The 17,347-nt window shown below is 38.2% G+C and overlaps 1 protein-coding gene across 1 annotated transcript in view; it reads right to left on the reverse strand.

Moving 5' to 3' along the window:
* SH3RF1 (SH3 domain containing ring finger 1) overlaps positions 1-17,347 on the reverse strand; it is a 178,251-nt gene that overhangs the window by 64,462 nt on the left and 96,442 nt on the right. Inside the window, exon 2 of the mRNA XM_047091838.1 lies at positions 634-909. Coding sequence (XP_046947794.1) covers positions 634-909 — 276 coding nt within the window. The remainder of the gene's footprint in view (positions 1-633; positions 910-17,347) is intronic.

Consider the following 17,347-nt stretch of genomic DNA (forward strand, 5'->3'; position numbering starts at 1 on the left):
CAGTGTGTGAGTTCGAGCCCCGCGTCGGGCTCTGTGCCTACAACTCGGAGGCTGGAGCCTGGAGCCTGGAGCCTGGAGCCTGGAGCTGGCTTGGCATTCTGTGTCTCCCTCTCTCTCTGCCCCTCCCCCACTCATGCTTCCTCTGTCTCTCTCTCTCTCTCTCTCTCTCTGTCAGAAATAAATAAACATTTGGGGCGCCTGGGTGGCGCAGTCGGTTAAGCGTCCGACTTCAGCCAGGTCACGATCTCGCGGTCCGTGAGTTCGAGCCCCGCGTCAGGCTCTGGGCTGATGGCTCGGAGCCTGGAGCCTGTTTCTGATTCTGTGTCTCCCTCTCTCTCTCTGCCCCTCCCCCGTTCATGCTCTGTCTCTCTCTGTCCCAAAAAAATAAATAAACGTTGAAAAAAAAAAATTAAAAAAAAAAAAGAAAGAAATAAACATTAAAAAAAAATTAAAAAAAAAAAAGAATGGTCTAGTTTTTTGTGACTTTAAGAAAACTGCTTCCAGGTATTTTTAAAAGCATGGGTATTTTTAAAAACTATTTTATCTTTTTGTGAAAGAAAATATAAGCCATATTCCTGTGTATCTGGGTCCACAGAAAGAGTTGGCAAACAGAAAATCTCATTCTAAATTTACCTTTGCAAACGGAAGGCAATCTTTGTCTGCTTCCTTGTCTTTCACTTCAAAGTCATAAAGTGCTTTGCACTGAGGTGGGGGCTGAGGTAACGGCTTGATGATCTGCACAAAATTGGTGGGAAAAAAGCCATGGATCCCGTTGACTTCCCCATGGTACCAATTTTCATCCACTTGTCGCCGCAAAATGATGATGTCACCTTTGCTGAATTTAAGGTCTCCAGGCTCTTTCCCTTCGTAGTTGTATAACGCTTTGGCACAAGGTAACTGAGGTATACCCTTAGGGAAAGAGATGAGTTTTAATTAAAGAATGATCCAAAAGCGTCTAAAAATTTAACTGTATTATTATTTTTAGTCAAGGTCAACTCAACACAGAGTGCAGGTCTCTGGAGTTTAGCAGATGGGAAAATGAAACACTTCCTGGAGGAAGTGACACATAAGCCAAGTCTTCAAGGATACATAGGAGTTAGCCAGGCAAAGCTGGAGTAAAAGATAAAAGTAAGGCATTCTCACCAGAGGGCACAGCACCAGCAAAGACATGGAGCAGCACACTGTGCAGAGGGACTGAGTTTTATAAAGAATGCAGGAATTATGGAATATAAAGTGTAGGAGAAGTAGACAGAAGCTAACTCATGGAAGATCTTGAATGACATGTTAAAGAGGTTCAATCGCTGTGTCCTTCAGGCAAAGACAAGCCCTCACAGGTTTGAAATACAGATGGCCATGGTAAGAAGCATGTGTCAGTCAGGCAGATGAGGCTGGCATGAGAGTGGAAAATGGACAGGAAGTGGGCAGGCGGACAGATAGCTATGTGTTAAGCACAAGCTTTAACTAGTTGAATTTTTTCTTTTTTTACAGCTTAATCTTTGTAATGAATAGGAAGAAGCATTACTCACAGTACTGCCCTCTCCCTGTGCTCCTCCATCTCCCCGCTCCCCAAAAAAGTGGATCACAGTTTAATACTCTTGAGGCAACAGAACTTCGTAATACACTTTTTAAAAATTACTTTGGTTTCTGGTCAGAGAGTTAGAGTCTGGCTTGCTCCTAAGCCAAATTTCTTTTGTTAAATATTTTTGTTTGGCTTAAGAGGAATAGCCAATTCTTGGCTCTCAAAATGCTATTGGCAGTCATCTTGTGTTGGCTTGATCCATGTGATGTGTTTGGTTAATGAGAGCTGCTCTAGAGGCCAATATCCTGAGAAGACAGGAGCTGAGCCTTCCAGAAGTTCTGAAACCCTCATGTGCCCTCTGACTTTTGGACCCTGACCTGAGATCCTGCCTATGACTTCTGTTATCTGACCGTGACCTAATCTCATAAACAATTCTGCTGTGCCCCTTGGTTTCTGCAGAAGGAAAATGCCCATCAGGAAGGAACTCTGGAGCCTCACAATCCTGTGAACTTTAGTCATATTCCCCTTCAGTGTCGAATGCTAAGGAAGGACTCTAATTTTTGTCTACTCTCACAGAGATGCCTCACTGCATTCTCTACTTTATTGTATATTTATTGAAGTCTGGTTATCAAAATATAACAGTATTTCCCAAGGCAGGCTTGAGGAAATAATAGTAAATAAACATAGAAATGAATATTATTATGAAACAGTGCAAGAGTGATGGAGTCAAAGACAGAGAACTGACAAGTCCTGTAATAAACCAACTCTTGGAACACAGCTGTATGGGACCACAATAAGGCAGTTTTACGTAAGGGTTGGAAACATAAACTCCAGAGCCAGAATGTCTACGTTTGAATCCCAGCTCAGCCACTTACTAGCTGTGTGCCTCAATTTCTTCATTTGGGTTGCTGAGAGGATTTGGTGAGTTAATGTATGTAAACCGCTACAAAAGACCCAGCAGTTAGTAACTGCTGTCGCACCCATGAACTATTATCATCATTGTCACTGCCCAGTATGAAAAGCCTTGTTCACCAGTGAAACACAGCACCTGAAAATGTATTTGTCTCTATGCAGCTGGATGCTATTCCTTTTTGGACGAATTCACATAGCAATTACATTTTTAATACATATTCACTGTATAGCAATGCAAAGAATGTTCCTCCAAGGAAGTGCTGGAATCTTGAAATGTGCGTTTCTGAAGCACACATTTGTTTTCTAAGTGGAATCCATTCATCTTCTGGTTGAACAGAAGAAATTACAAATTCACTGACATGCACGGTTTAATAGGGGATGGCATTTTAGATGTGGCTGTAGTTCATCTTGACAGGGCTAATGTAAGGCATTGGAAGCCTGCATGAATTAATTGAAAATCCTATTACAAACTCGGTGACAAATAACTCTATTCACCATTATGGCCTGTTCTCTCGATTTTTTCCCCACCTCAATTAGCTCTGTTTGGCCTACTCTGTCCAAATCCATGCCAGCCAAATCCATGCACCAAGATACAGATTTAGCACTCTGAGAAACCATTCTGAATTGCTTCTTGAAGAGATCTGTAAAATTCCCAAAAAAACCACAGTATGGTTCTTTTGTGATATGCTCACGTGGAAACTGAAGGAATTTATTTCTTCACAGATCACTTCCACACACCAGTGGCCCAATGGACTTATTAACTTTTCCACCAAAGCAAATCTATTAAGTACCCCTAAAATCATCACACATACTTAATACAATGAATGGTAAGGATAAAACTCATGATATCAGTGATATCCATTATGGTTAGCCTAGTTACATCCCTGTGACTGCAACCTAAAATTCATTAATTCACACTGTTTTGCTAAATCTTGACTGCTAAGGCTATTTCAGTGATCAATAACCACAGAAAAAAGAATCATAAAGCTTACGGCAATCTAATCCACAAGCAGATATTTGCGCATCTGGCTGTGTTTTTCTATGGTGTTCTTTTTCAATTAAATTCTAAGAGGCTAAAAAGCCAGTTTGTGTCAAGTTTCTCAAAAGAAGGTTTCCCACATTAAATAAAATGAATTCTACTCTGATTTCAAATCAAGCAAAGTTCAGTGATCTTTAAAAGACTTATTCCCACACAGACTGCAGATGATTAAGGATAAATGGTTACACGACTTGGAAGGGCAATAAAAGAATGAATTTTCCTTTTGCAACATCTGAAGGATAAAGTCAAAACAATTGGTTTGATAGCCTCAGACTACTCTTGTGGGTAAAATACGTCCGGGGCCCACGGAGGCACTGCCTTCTCATTCATCTCCTTTGAAAGGTCTGGGAGTCATGTCATCACCCAGGCCCTTTGCCCCCTGTGCCTTCGGCAGGCTTTCCAAACTGCTGCCTTTCTTCTGTATCCTCTCATCAGGCCAAGGCCCCTGAGGATCTGTAGAGCTTACATTTCACTTGGCTACACATGAAAGGGAGGCTTAAAAGGAGAGAAAGCCAGAGAGAAACGGACTCTGCAGTCTAACCTTGAGTTTGCAGCTGTCATTCATGCTGCCAGCTTTATCAAAAACCTTGGCAATTTAGACAGGTGAGCTATTATAACGATTCTTAATCTGGAATACATTTCAATAAACAGTGACTATTTTGTTCATATAGAAAGAAATAAATATGACAGTGGGCTAGTTTTACTCTTAAAGTAATTTTTGCTTCTACATTATGTATACAGATATTTTACATGACATTAAAATCCTTATGAGACCCACACACAAATATTTTTGATGAAATACTCTACACTCCATTTTTGTATCATCAAGTGTATTCCAATATATCTAGCAAAGCAGTACTTGATGATGTAGCTGAGATTCTAATGGGTAAATAAAACATTCACTGCCAATTTATTTTATAGACTCTAAATGCCAATGCCCAGATATACATGCAAGACAGCCTCTTTAAATTCAAATTCCTTCATGCATTTCTTACTGCTCCATAAAGTAAAAAAGATTCAATGACCTACTAAAAAGAATATCTGGAAGATACTCTTGCCATAGGAACAGCACCATGGTGTATATAATTTAAGAATTTAGTTAAATCTAAATGGGCATGAACTATGGCTGATTTCAACTTGACTTTCAAAAACTTTCCAGAAAGAACTGAAGCATAAAGAAATTACAGTAATAGAAAGTAATACATACAGAGTAACAAGTAGCAAAATGGTTCAGGAAAGGATTTTTTTAAATGCCCTTTGGACAACAAAATACATGTTGGCTTTTCCCTACAAAGTGAAAATCTATCGGAATATACCAATAGTATTTCGCAAAAATATTCTTCAATAGTTAAAAAAGTCTTACGTACTGATATCAAGATGTCTAGGTTGGATTATTATTCAAATATTATTTGACCATCCCTTGAAATGTTTCAACCTCAATATAACAAACATCTAAAATAAGTATTACAAGTTATTTTTCCAAAGCAGTATCAGAAAGGACTAAGAATCCCATAATTCCATAATAATCCTTTTTTTTTTAATTTTTTAAATGTTTATTTTTGAGAGAGAGACAAGGTGTGAGTGGGGGACGGGCAGAGAGAGAGGGAGACACAGAATCTGAAGCAGGTTCCAGGCTCTGAGCTGTCAGCAGAGCGTGATGTGGGGCTCAAACCCACAGACCACGAGATCATGACCTGAGCTCCATGCTGACAGCAGAGAGCCTGATGTGGGGCTTGAACTCACAAACCACAAAATCATGACCTGAGCTGAAATCATACACTTAACTGACTGAGCCACCCAGGCACTCCCATAATAGTCCATTTGTTCTTTCCTTTAATATTTATTTCTGGACAGCACTGTGCTGAGACATTTTCTCTGATGATCACTCTCTTAAGCTACCATCTGCTATCCACCCCACGTTTGTCACATAAAATTTTCTCATCAGACTAATCATATCTACCAGCACTTTGAGGATGGCAGTTGTGAATAGACAGAAATGAAGAAAAACATGTTTTCTTCATTCACATTTATTCGTTTTTTGGTCCTTATTTTACTATTTCACTGCCATCTTTTCTTGCATGCTCATTTTCTTCAGCATTCTCTTTAAGCAGACTCTTTCCAGGTTGCCTATCTTTCTCTTCCACTCCAGACATGGTGCCTCAAGAAAGTGGGCTGAAGCTGGCTTTGCACTGCTTTAGTGCCCTGTGCACTTAAGCTCCTGCTCACACTGCATACACTCTATCCACTCCTCCTCACCCTCAGCTTCTACAACCCAACCCATAAGCCCTTAGGGAGTTTCTATCCCAACCCATGACTAAATAGCAATCAGCCAGTTATTGCTTTCAACCTCGTTGTTTTAGTGATATTAACGGCTTAGGGAAAGGGTGGAGAGAGGGAAAAAAACAAAAAACAAAAAAACCCAAGGTTAAAAGGACAGGAGACAAAGTAGCAGATTTCTCACCAATTTCCCTGGACAGTATTCTCACTGCTATTTAATCAAATGATAATACATAGCCATTTATTCGGTCAATACTTAATCAAATACGTAACCAAATGCAAATACAGAATGAAGTAAGTTGAGGTTATAAGATTATGTTCAGGGGCACCTGGGTGGCAAAGATCATGATCTCACAGTTGGTCAGTTTGAGCTCAGAGCCTGCTGAGAATTCTCTCCCTCTCTCTCTGCCCCTACCCCACTCGCATGCACCCACACTCTCTCTCTCAAAATAAATACAGTTAAAAAAAAAAAAAGATTATGTTCAATCATCCAGAAAGAGAACAAACAGCAGAATTTTCCAAACTTAAGAAAAAAATTATATGAGACTCTTACATCTTTTCCTAGGAACTGCAGTATAGAGAATAGATAAATACATCTGTGTAGGGTAGAATCGGAGCCTGATGTGGGCCTTGATCTCACAACCATGAGTTTATGACCTGAACCAAAACCAAGAGTTGGAATGCTTAACTGACTGAGCAGGCACCAGACATGAATCAGAAAGGGCGCCTTCACCAGAATGAGGCTGTGCTGACACACTGTGAAAAATAATTTCTATTGTTTATAAGCTAACCAGTCTGTGGTATTAGAGCAGCCCAAATGGACTAAGATACTCCTTCACCAAAATCCAAGAGCAGCCCATCTCTCCATCTTCCTACATTGAGAGTCCCCAGCACATATCTTGATACAGCTGCAGTTGATAATTACATGCTTTTATTTCACTTCTATTTTTATTTTCTCTAGCATGACTACTTCTGTTGCTTGGAATCAGATGTAAATAAGGCTAAGATCAGAGACTGATTCCGGTGCAGGTCAGCAGGACAGACTCTGTTTTCCAGATGTAGTGGCCATTGCCTCCTTGGGAAGATTCTCCCAAGCCTGCCTCACCCAAATCTGGAGAAAGTGCTTCTCTTATGCTCGCTCATCCAACATGTCTTATGCATACTGTTACTATGGCTTTCATCTTACTCAGTTTACAGCCTGTTTCCCCTACCAGACTGTAACCTCCTGCAGATTGGGACTATGTGTTATCCATCTTTATATCATGAGCACTTACCTCAGTGTCTGTGAATAAATTCTTGCTGGAAAAATAAACAAAAAAAATGAATTTATCTAGGTGGCTGAGGTCTATGACGTGGATGACTAAGTGTAAAAATACCATATCCAAAGGAAAAACAAAAGACAATTCTGTGGACAGTCGCGCTCATTGGCTTTAAATGTATTGCACAGTATATGTACGCACATATTTCTGTGCCTCTGATACTCCTCATGAATGACAGATCGCGAACCCATCTTTTTGAAACTGTCTTCAGTGCCTTCTATGGAACACAGTATATGGTGGGCACTTGACACTGAGACACAGGAGGAGCAGGAATACGGAGGAAAGAATTTCATTCCTCATTCCAAACCTGTAGCACATGAAAGTGCCAGAGAAAAACAGGGAAATGTGAGCTAATCTGCTAACTGGTGTCTACTTCAATGTGCTCTGGAAACAAGACTAAAAACATGATCTGTTCTGGAAATGGGCAGTTCAGTTTGTACTAAGCAAACTGCTGGCATTTGAAAAATGTAAAGCAAATTACATAGCAAACCATACAAACAAATATTTTCCTTTTAAACTCCTCTGGTGGTTATGAGGAAATAGTCACGTAGATGATATATAGCTTTTTTTCTTGGCTGGCCTTAAAAAGGGAGTATCCATCTGACAGACAAATCATTAAAGAAAACAAATCTTATTGAATTTCTCTAAGGGAAGATAGCTATTGAGAATGCAGTCACGGAAATAAAATGCAGGAAATTTATGTCACTCATTGCCCTGAATATTAGTTTTCTGTTTCATCACATGTTTAATAATTACAATAGTATTTTGCAAAGGGGAGGAAAAGTTATTGGGAAAATTTTCTGCAGTAACTTGAGCTATGATCTTGGGGACTCATGGCAGGATGAGGGATGTTTCCTGGTAAAAGGTCAAGTTTCTGTCTATTTGAAAAACAGCTTGATTCCTGGCAAGGAATCTGCCCCTGCCCTTTCCTAAACCTCCCACCTGCCCATGGGGGCGTGGGACTAGATGGAAAAGAACGATTGTGTATGAGGAACTCTGCGTGGTCTTTGCCTAATCCTTACAGAAACCCAGAAGGGTAAGGAGAGTCAAAAATACAAAGGAAGAGGGGTGTGTGGGAGCAGGTTTTCATATTAAATAGAAAGGTCAGGTAAGGCCTCAATCTAATTCAACTGCCTCGTTTTAGACTTTTTTTGGTCCAGTGTTTTCATTAATATCCCAGAGAGATATGCTCATGTAATTTAGACGTGACATTATATGTGAAAGAAAAGTTCAGAGTTTCAGACTTAAAACACCACTGGAATGAACCCACATGTATATGGGCAATTAGACAATAGTGCCAAGGCAATTCAATTTAGGAAAACAAAGTCTTTTCAACAGATGGTTCTGGGATAATTAGAAGCCCATATGGGGAAAAATGAGTCTTAACTCCTACCTCACATCATATACAAAAATTAATTTGAGATGAATCCCCAAAACAAACGTAAAAGTTAAAACTGTTTTTTAGAAGAAAACACAGGAGATTATCTTAGGGATTAGGTGGGTCAAAAACAAAAACAAAACCCAAAACCCTAACTAACCATAAAAATGTATAAACTGTAGTTCATCAAAATTGAAAAATTCTGTTCATCAAAATGCAATTAAGAAAATAAAAATGCAAGCCACACAAAGAGGAAAATATTTGCAATACATATATCTGACAAAGGATTTGAATCCAGAAATACAAAGAACTTCTACAAATCAACAACAAACAGTGCAATTTAAAAACAGACAAGATTTCGGGCACCTGGGTGGCTTAGTTGGTTAAGTGTCTGACTCTTGGTTTTGGCTCAGGTCATGATCTCATAGTTTGTGGGGTTGAGTCCCACGTCAAGCTCTGTGAAGACAACATGGAGCCTACTTGGAATTCTCTCTCTCTCTCTCTCTCTCTCTCTCTCTCTCTCTCTCTCTCTCTGCCCCTTCCCCACTCTCTCAAAATAAATAAATACATTATAAAAAAAAAAAACAGAAAGATTTGAAGATATAATTCAAGAAGGAAGTTATTATATAGCCATGTAAAGGTACTCAACATCATTAGTCACCAGGGAAATGCAAAATAAAACTATAATGAGATATGCTTTCACAACCATTAAAATGATTAAAATTAAAAAAACTGACAACAGAAAATGTTGTGAAAGATACAAAGCAAATAGAACTCAGATATGTTGCTAGTGGGGGTCTAGAATGGTTCAACCGCTTTGGAAAAACGTTTGACAATTTCTTGTAAAATTATTCATACACTTACTCTATGACCTAACATTCTAATCCCAGGTATTAACTGAGAAATGAAGACATATGATCATACAAAGACTTGTCACAGAAATGCTTACTGCAGCACTATTCATAACACAAAAGTCCATGAACAAGAGACTAGACAAAAAATGGAATCCTTAGTTATATATAAAAAAAGAATCACTAATACACGTGAGTGAAAAAAATCAAAATTGATACTATACAATCACACTTCTTTGACTTCAAGAATAGGCGAAAACAATCTACTGTAATAGAAATCAGAATAGTAGTTGTCTATCAGAGGTGGAGTTGTTTGGCCTGATGAAAATTTCTGAGATTAGAGACAGAGTCTATATTTTGAATAGGATGTTGATTATCCAGGTATACAAATGTGTTAAAATGTATTAGATCGTACCCTTTTTAAAAAGTTTTATTTACTTAAATAATCTCTACACCTGATGTGGCTGAACCACAATCCCAAGATTAAGAGTTGTGCACCTGTCTGACTGAGCCAGCCAGGCACACCTAGATTGTACACTTAAGAACTGTAATTCACATATGTAAATTTTATCTTAATATTAAAATATATAAAAAATAAACCAGTAGCAGCACTTAGAAAAAAAATGAGAAATAACCACATATGCCAAATATGTGACTCTACATGCACATGGAAGAAAAGATACAAAAGCATCACAATGAATAACAACTTACGCTGGCAATCAAGAGAATGGCAAACCTGGCAAAACAAGAAATCTGAAGTCCAGAGGTATGGAGATTAGTGCCTAGAAAGACGGCTATTTTTTGAAAAGGAAATCCATCACCAATGTGCAGAGTATACATAGTATATAGGGTCTCTACTATAATCAGACCCTACACTTAGCACTAGTCAGCCTCTCACTAGATGTCCGGGTTAACATTCTGAATTCCACAAGCAAAATGAACAGAGAACTGCAGTGTGTTCAGTGGGGAGAGGAACAGATGATAAAAGTGTTGGAAAGTATTATGATGGAGAAGCTGCAGAAACTTGAGATGTATCAGTGGGGCAGTATTAAAGTGAATATTCAAATATAGTGAAAAGGTCTTACACAGGGAAAGTTAAGTCGGCTTCATATTCACTGAAGAAAAAATAAAGGCTTAAACTGATACATGCATTATTTAAGTTGGATAAAAGAATTTCCTGACAGTGAGGGTTGTTAAATATTGCAACGGATTATGGTATCTCTTTCACTGGAGACTTTTAAAAATAGGACAGCCTCACAAGTTTGGTTCTGCCCAAAGGCAAAGGAACAAAGATTATGACACGTGATCTCTAGCAATGCTGTGATTTCTTTGGCAATCAGACCATTTGAAAGAATAATTTTATTCTTGATGATTTTGTGATTTGTTTCTTTTTTAGGAGTACAATCCCAAGAAGTGCTAAGGTATGGGAGAGTGAGCTGTGAGGGGACATTTAGAAAAAAAACAAAGTGACAGTATGAATTAGCTTGTAGAAATCAAATTATGCCAGCCTTACTACTCCAAAGTCTATCACAACCTGTTACAATATTATCAGCAAAAGTAGAGGCAAGCTGAGCCGTGGTCAGGCACACCAAGTTGTCTTTTACCTCATTATTTTTATTTATATCAAAAAGTAATATGTAATATGTGTGTATTTCTGTTATGATTCTCCAAAGGAGTGTTCTGCCAGTTAATTAATATGAAGTTTACATAGTGAAGATTGAGTAATTACTACAGGATAATATTCTCTTACTTTGAAACAAATCCATTACCAGGATATAAAACCAATCCTGTGAAACCCATAGGGTAGAATCAAGATCTTTAAAACATAATTAAGTCTTCATTGAAAAAAAAATCTATCTATATGCATATGCTTTAGAAGTCTGGCTTTCAAAAAAATTCTAAAGTATGAATTGAATGTAGAGACAATCTTATAGTTCTTTCAACAAAGCTCTTTTACCTTTGATTAAGTCTGTTGTAAAATGATACTATAAAAATACCTGTAAATATTCTATGACACTTAAATGAGTGTTATTAGAATACACGAATTGTTTTTACTATCTACTTTCTTTATTATATGACTGCACAAGACATGCTACTATAAAGGAAAAAAATTTGCAATGAATAATTTTACCAATTGATAATTATTTTAAAATAATTATTTTAAATTAATTTAAATAAATAAAATTAATTTAAATAAATAAAATAATTTAAATTAATTTAAAATAATTAATTTAAAATAAGTAGTTTATTGAAGTTCCCCTTTAAAAAAAAAAGGTATTCCAATTGAAGTATATCGATCACTAAAAATATGAAATAAAGAAGAGAAACTTAAGGGGGAAATATTTAGTAATTAATCCAACAATGATTCTATTTTCCCATAAATAATTCAACAGTAAGATATTAATTACAGGTATTTTCAACCAAAATGAACCATCATATAAAAATGATGTGTTGTGGGGCTCCTAGGTGGCTCAGTCAGTTAAGCATCCAACTTTGGCTCAGGTAATGATTTCATGGTTCGTGGGTTCGAGTCCCGCATCAGGCTCTGTGCTGACAGCTCAGAGCCTGGATCCTGCTTTGGATTCTGTGTCTCCCCCCTCTCCCCCCCCCACCTCAAAAACAAATAAACATTAAAAAAAATTTTTTTTAAATGATGTGTCATTTTTTACATTTCTAGGTGATTAAATATATAGCAAAGAATATAAAAATTAAGTGCAGAGTCCACATGTGTGCATCTGAGACTACTTTCATTAAGCATTTAATACATATTGCACAAAGAAGATAAAAGATCATTCTAGCTATATTTGTAGTAATAGAAAATTTGAGATAATTAGAAATTGATCATCTGAAATAGCCACTGGCAAATTAAGTTACAGTTTTAAAATATCTATTAATATAAAATACATTTGTATGTTTTTAAAAATTGTTTAAATGTTTTTTTGGGTAAAGCAACTAGTTTTTCATGGGCACCAGGCTGTGACTGACTTGAGGGCAGGCTCTGGATCTCATTCATCTTTGTATCCTGACAGCACAATACAAGGCACAGAATCAATCTGTTAGAGGACTGCTTTCTGGCTGCCTCTTCATTTCACCCTAAAGAAACCTGCCAGATTCATCTTCTTAAAATACAGCTTTTACCAAATCATCTGTCTGATTGGGCTTTTTCTAATTCCATTTCTAGCAAATTTAGCTCAAATCCTTCTCTCTGGCACTTAAGATGCCCACAGTCTGACCCCGAACTGTTTTCTCAAATACTTCACACTCCTCTCCAACAAGTATCCAATATTCTAACCAAACTAGATTCCCTCTAGTTCTCCTAATATGGTCCTTCCCCCCCCCCCCAACTCTGGGTCTTTTCTCTGTTATTTGCTCCACCCTAAGAGCCCTCTTCCCCAGACTACATGTCCACTTGTCAGAAGTCCATCCAGCCTTTAAGACACAATTTAAACATCATATTTTCTAAGACCCTTATTCTCCAACACAGATATATATTCTCCTTTTGAACCTCAGAAGGTTTTGTTTGCAGTTCTCTGTTGGCTTTATTATACCTTTTATTATATATATTTGAGTACTTTAATAACGCTACCAGACTAAAAACACTTTGACGGCAGAGATGGTCTCTCATCCTTTCTTGAAATCACTTGCAGAGTCTAATAACATATCTTGCATATAGTAAACATATTTTACTGAAATGAACTGGATCAGTGTCTCCCTCTAGGCAATTCTTCTTCCCACCAACTACACAATTCTAAGAAAGAGAAGGAAGCTTCTCAACTCCTATCTTGTACCTTCTATTCACTTCTCTAAGGAATTCTGCTTGGGAAATTAGCAGAGTGACCCACATGGAACTGCCTGTATGTACCAATCAAGCAGAAGGGCAGGGCACTGACATGGGTGTCTGCTTGTATTTTTGTTATTTTATCTGACCTAAGCAAGGAAATAAAAGAAAGAGACTTACATCAAGGCAGAATTTAGCAGTGGTGGGCTAAACACATGCATTTAATTGCTTGAGTGACCTCCTTTCCTAAGGTCATAGTGAAATAACAAAAAGTATTTAAAAAAAAAAAAAAAACCACAGCAGTTCTAGAAAATAGGGAAAACAACCATTAGCATACCAGAAAATTCTAGGAATTTCTAAAATGAAAGGAGGTGGAATCAAAAAAATCTCAATCAGTGGTGGGATTAAAAAATATAGGGCCAAAGACCAAGGTCATAACCATCATCATGAAGTCAAGTAATTATCCCAAAACACAGGGAAAAAAGGTAAGAGATGAAAAATAATAAAAAAAATTAAGATATATGAAAGATAGCTCTAAAAAAGTCTAATATCAATCTAAAGTGAGACTCATAAAGAAAAAACACAATAAGGGGGAGAAGAATCATGAACGAAATTACAATAATGAAAGAAAAGTTTCATGAACTAAAGACACCCAAGATCTGAGCTATAACAATCTCATTAAGAACCAAGCAGGGTTAATAAGGGAAAAAAATATATCCATATTCAGACATATTTCATTACACTGCAAAATTCCAAAGATAAGGAAAAAATTCTGAAAGATTTAGGGCAGAAGAGTTTACCATAATGGAACTAGAATCTGACTTCCTGGCAGCAACAGTGGATTAAAAGAGAATGCCTTTGAATTTCTAAGGGAACATGATTTAAAAAAATATAGTCAACTAAATTGTTAAATATGTGTGTGGACAAAATTAAGATATTAATGAATATATAAAATCTCAGAAAGTTTATCCCCCATGCATAAAATAAATAAAAAATAAGTCAAATCAAATTTAAAAAAAAGTTCCAGGAGGTATCTCCCATCCTACATCCCCCAAACCCATAGAAAACTCCTAGAGAGAGGATATGTGATACAAGAAACATGTATGACTAAATATGATCTAGAAGACATGAAGAAAATGGGAAAGAAATTTAAGGAGAATCCATTGGACTTAAAAGCTGGATTCATCCCACTTGCAGTGAGGCAGGATCTGGTGACACAGGTTATGTTTCCTTTTTAATCAACCCAACCACACTACAGTGAATGTTTATATAATCACAATACCACAAATGGTGTTTTTAAGGGGTCTTGATTTATAGAATCAATCTCCAGGGGCACCTGGGTGGCGCAGTCGGTTGAGTATCCGACTCTTGACTTCAGCTCAGGTTATGATCCCAAAGTCATAGGATCGAGGCCTGCTTCAGGTTCTGCAGTGAGCATGGAGCCTGCTTGAGATTCTAGCCTCTTTCTGTCTCCAAAATAAAAATTAAAAAAAAAGAAAAAAAAAAAAGACATAGATCGTGTTCACAATCATGCTCCCTACTTCTGTAAGACCTGGTGATTTAACTAATCAATGTGATTTCAACTTGAGAGTTTGTATCTAGGAGCTGGTGATCCTGATATGCCGTAGATCATGGGGCCTGGAGAGTTAAGCATGTTAGCTTTGGAGAAAATAAAAGCATAACACCTACTCTAAGTTCAAAAGGGGTTAGTTTACTTAACTTGTGAAATACACGAAAGTCACTTGACATGTCATCTTCAAAAATACCTATTTCTCATGCAAACTTAAGAGGTCAATGTATAATCCTAAGTTATCTCATCATTTACAAGCTGCTTTTAAAGGCAGAGGGGTAGCAAGTTGGTAGTATATGAATTCTTAGAACCATAGTTGAAAAACTTAATCACAGACAAGATTTTGAAATGTTTAAAATAAAGTCATTTCTCTCTTTGTCACGAAGTCTTTTAGAAATATATGGAGTGCCTGGGTGGCTCAGTTGGTTAAGTGTCCAACTTCGGCTCAGGTCATGATTTCACAGTGAGTTTGAGCCCCGCGTTGGGCTCTGTGTTGACAGCTCAGAATCTAGAGCCTGCTTCAGATTCTGTGTCTCCCTCTCTCTCTGCCTCTCCCTTGTTCATGCTCCATCTCTCTCTCTCTCTCTCTCAAAATAAATAAGTATTTTTAAAAAAATTTTTAAAGATATATAAGGGCAGTTTCCACCACCAACACCTTTAAGGATACAGCATTATATTTCCATTTTAATTTTCCCTGAGGGAGAGAAGTGAACCGGTGACTGGATTCATACTTAGTGCAAGGCCTATCCTGGTTACACAATAAAAACAGGTGCTTTTCAAACTTTATTTATTTTCAAGCTTATGAGTCATTGGGTGTTCCCACTGCAAGCAATTCTGATTCAGTAGTTCTGGGTAGGGCTAGAGAGTCTGCATTTCTAAACAGTTCCCAGGTGACAGCAATGGTGATGCTGCTGGTCCGGGAACCATACTTTGAGCAGCATGGGAATCAGGGATCAGTCACCTTCCGTATTTCTTTGCTCATTCTTCTTCCTCGGTAGCCCCAGGGTTCAATCTTCTGACAGTTTCTCTTTTCTAAGTTCACTCCCAAGCTGATTTCATCTATTCCCTTCTTTTAAAGCCATTTATGCCAGCTATTACCAACCCTGGCTGCATATTAGGATCAACTCGGGAGTTTTTCTTCTTCTTTTAAAGTTATGTAAGGCCCCACCCCAAACCAATTAAATAAAAATTTCTAGGGTTGGGTCAGAAGTATAGGTTTTTAAAAAGCTCCTTAATGGTTCTATAAAAGGTTAAGACCTGTTCTCTACGCACTGATGTCTCCCAGACCTGATCTCAGCTACAACTTTTCCCCCGAACTCAAGTGTCTACTGCACATCTCCTGTTGAATGTATAATAGTTGACTTGTCTAAAATAGACCTCTTGAGGGGCGCCTGGGTGGCGCAGTCGGTTAAGCGTCCGACTTCAGCCAGGTCACGATCTCGCGGTCCGTGAGTTCGAGCCCCGCATCAGGCTCTGGGCTGATGGCTCAGAGCCTGGAGCCTGTTTCCGATTCTGTGTCTCCCTCTCTCTCTGCCCCTCCCCCGTTCATGCTCTGTCTCTCTCTGTCCCAAAAATAAATAAACGTTAAAAAAAAATTTTTTTTAAATAGACCTCTTGACTTCCACCTGCCCTCACCAAAACCTGATCCTCTACCACCTTTTCCCATCTTGGTAAATGGCCCCATCATTCATGTAGCTGCTCTGGCCCAAAGACTGAGCTTCACCATGATGCCTCTGTTGTCATTCTTTCTAATCTTATATCCAATTCATCAGCAATCCTCCTGGATCTACCTTCAAAATACATCCTAAACCATTGCATTTCTTACAACTTCCACTACTACCAGCCTAAGCCAAGATGATACTACCTCCATATTGCTACTCCTGAACCCCTAGAGTTTGATGTCCACACTCTCTTGCCTATAAATTTCCCACTGGCTTTCTTATCCACTTACAATAAAATACAAACTCCTTCCCATGGCCCCAAGGCTTTGCATCATCTAGCCCCTACTTTAACCAACTTCTTTCACTCCTTTACCTCCAGCTCCTACTAACCTCCAACTCCTAACCTTGTTGCTGCTCATGACCACTATACCTCTTTTCTGCCTCAGGATCTTTCTCTTATTTTTTCTTATGCCTACAATAATCTTTACAGGCTTATGTCTGCACAGTGGTCAGGTCTCTATTCCAATGTCACCTCAGAAAAGCCTTCCCAGACCATCCCCAAATAACCTCACACACAACCAGCACTTATCATAATGTGCTTACCCTAGTCTTTCTACCATGCTTATTTTCATGGCATTCATCACCACCTGAAGTTATATTACTCATTCCTTTGTTGGTGTGTTTATTGTCTCCCCGTGACCCACCCTAAAACACTAGAACATAAGCTCTAAAACACACTTTGTCTTGTCAAGGTAGGATCATAGGCCTATGTCCATACCTAGCAAGCTGTAGGCACTCTAATGCATGTTGGTTGTTATGAACAGAAAGTTTATGTCCTCCCCAAAATTCATGTGTGAAAGCCCTAATATCCAACGTGATGGTATTTGGAGGAGGGGCCTTTGGGAGGTAATTAGGTTTAGATGAGGTCATGAGGATAGAGCTCTCCTTGTGGGATTAGTGCTCTTAAAAGAGGAGACGCCAGGGTGCCTGGGAGGCTCAATTGGCTGAGAGTCTGACTTTGGCTCAGGTCATGATCTCAAGAT

This window comes from Lynx rufus, unplaced genomic scaffold (assembly GCF_022079265.1).
Source record: "Lynx rufus isolate CCGP_SWC_20201006 ecotype Redwood Valley unplaced genomic scaffold, mLynRuf1.p SCAF_3, whole genome shotgun sequence".
Lineage (NCBI taxonomy): Eukaryota > Metazoa > Chordata > Mammalia > Carnivora > Felidae > Lynx > Lynx rufus.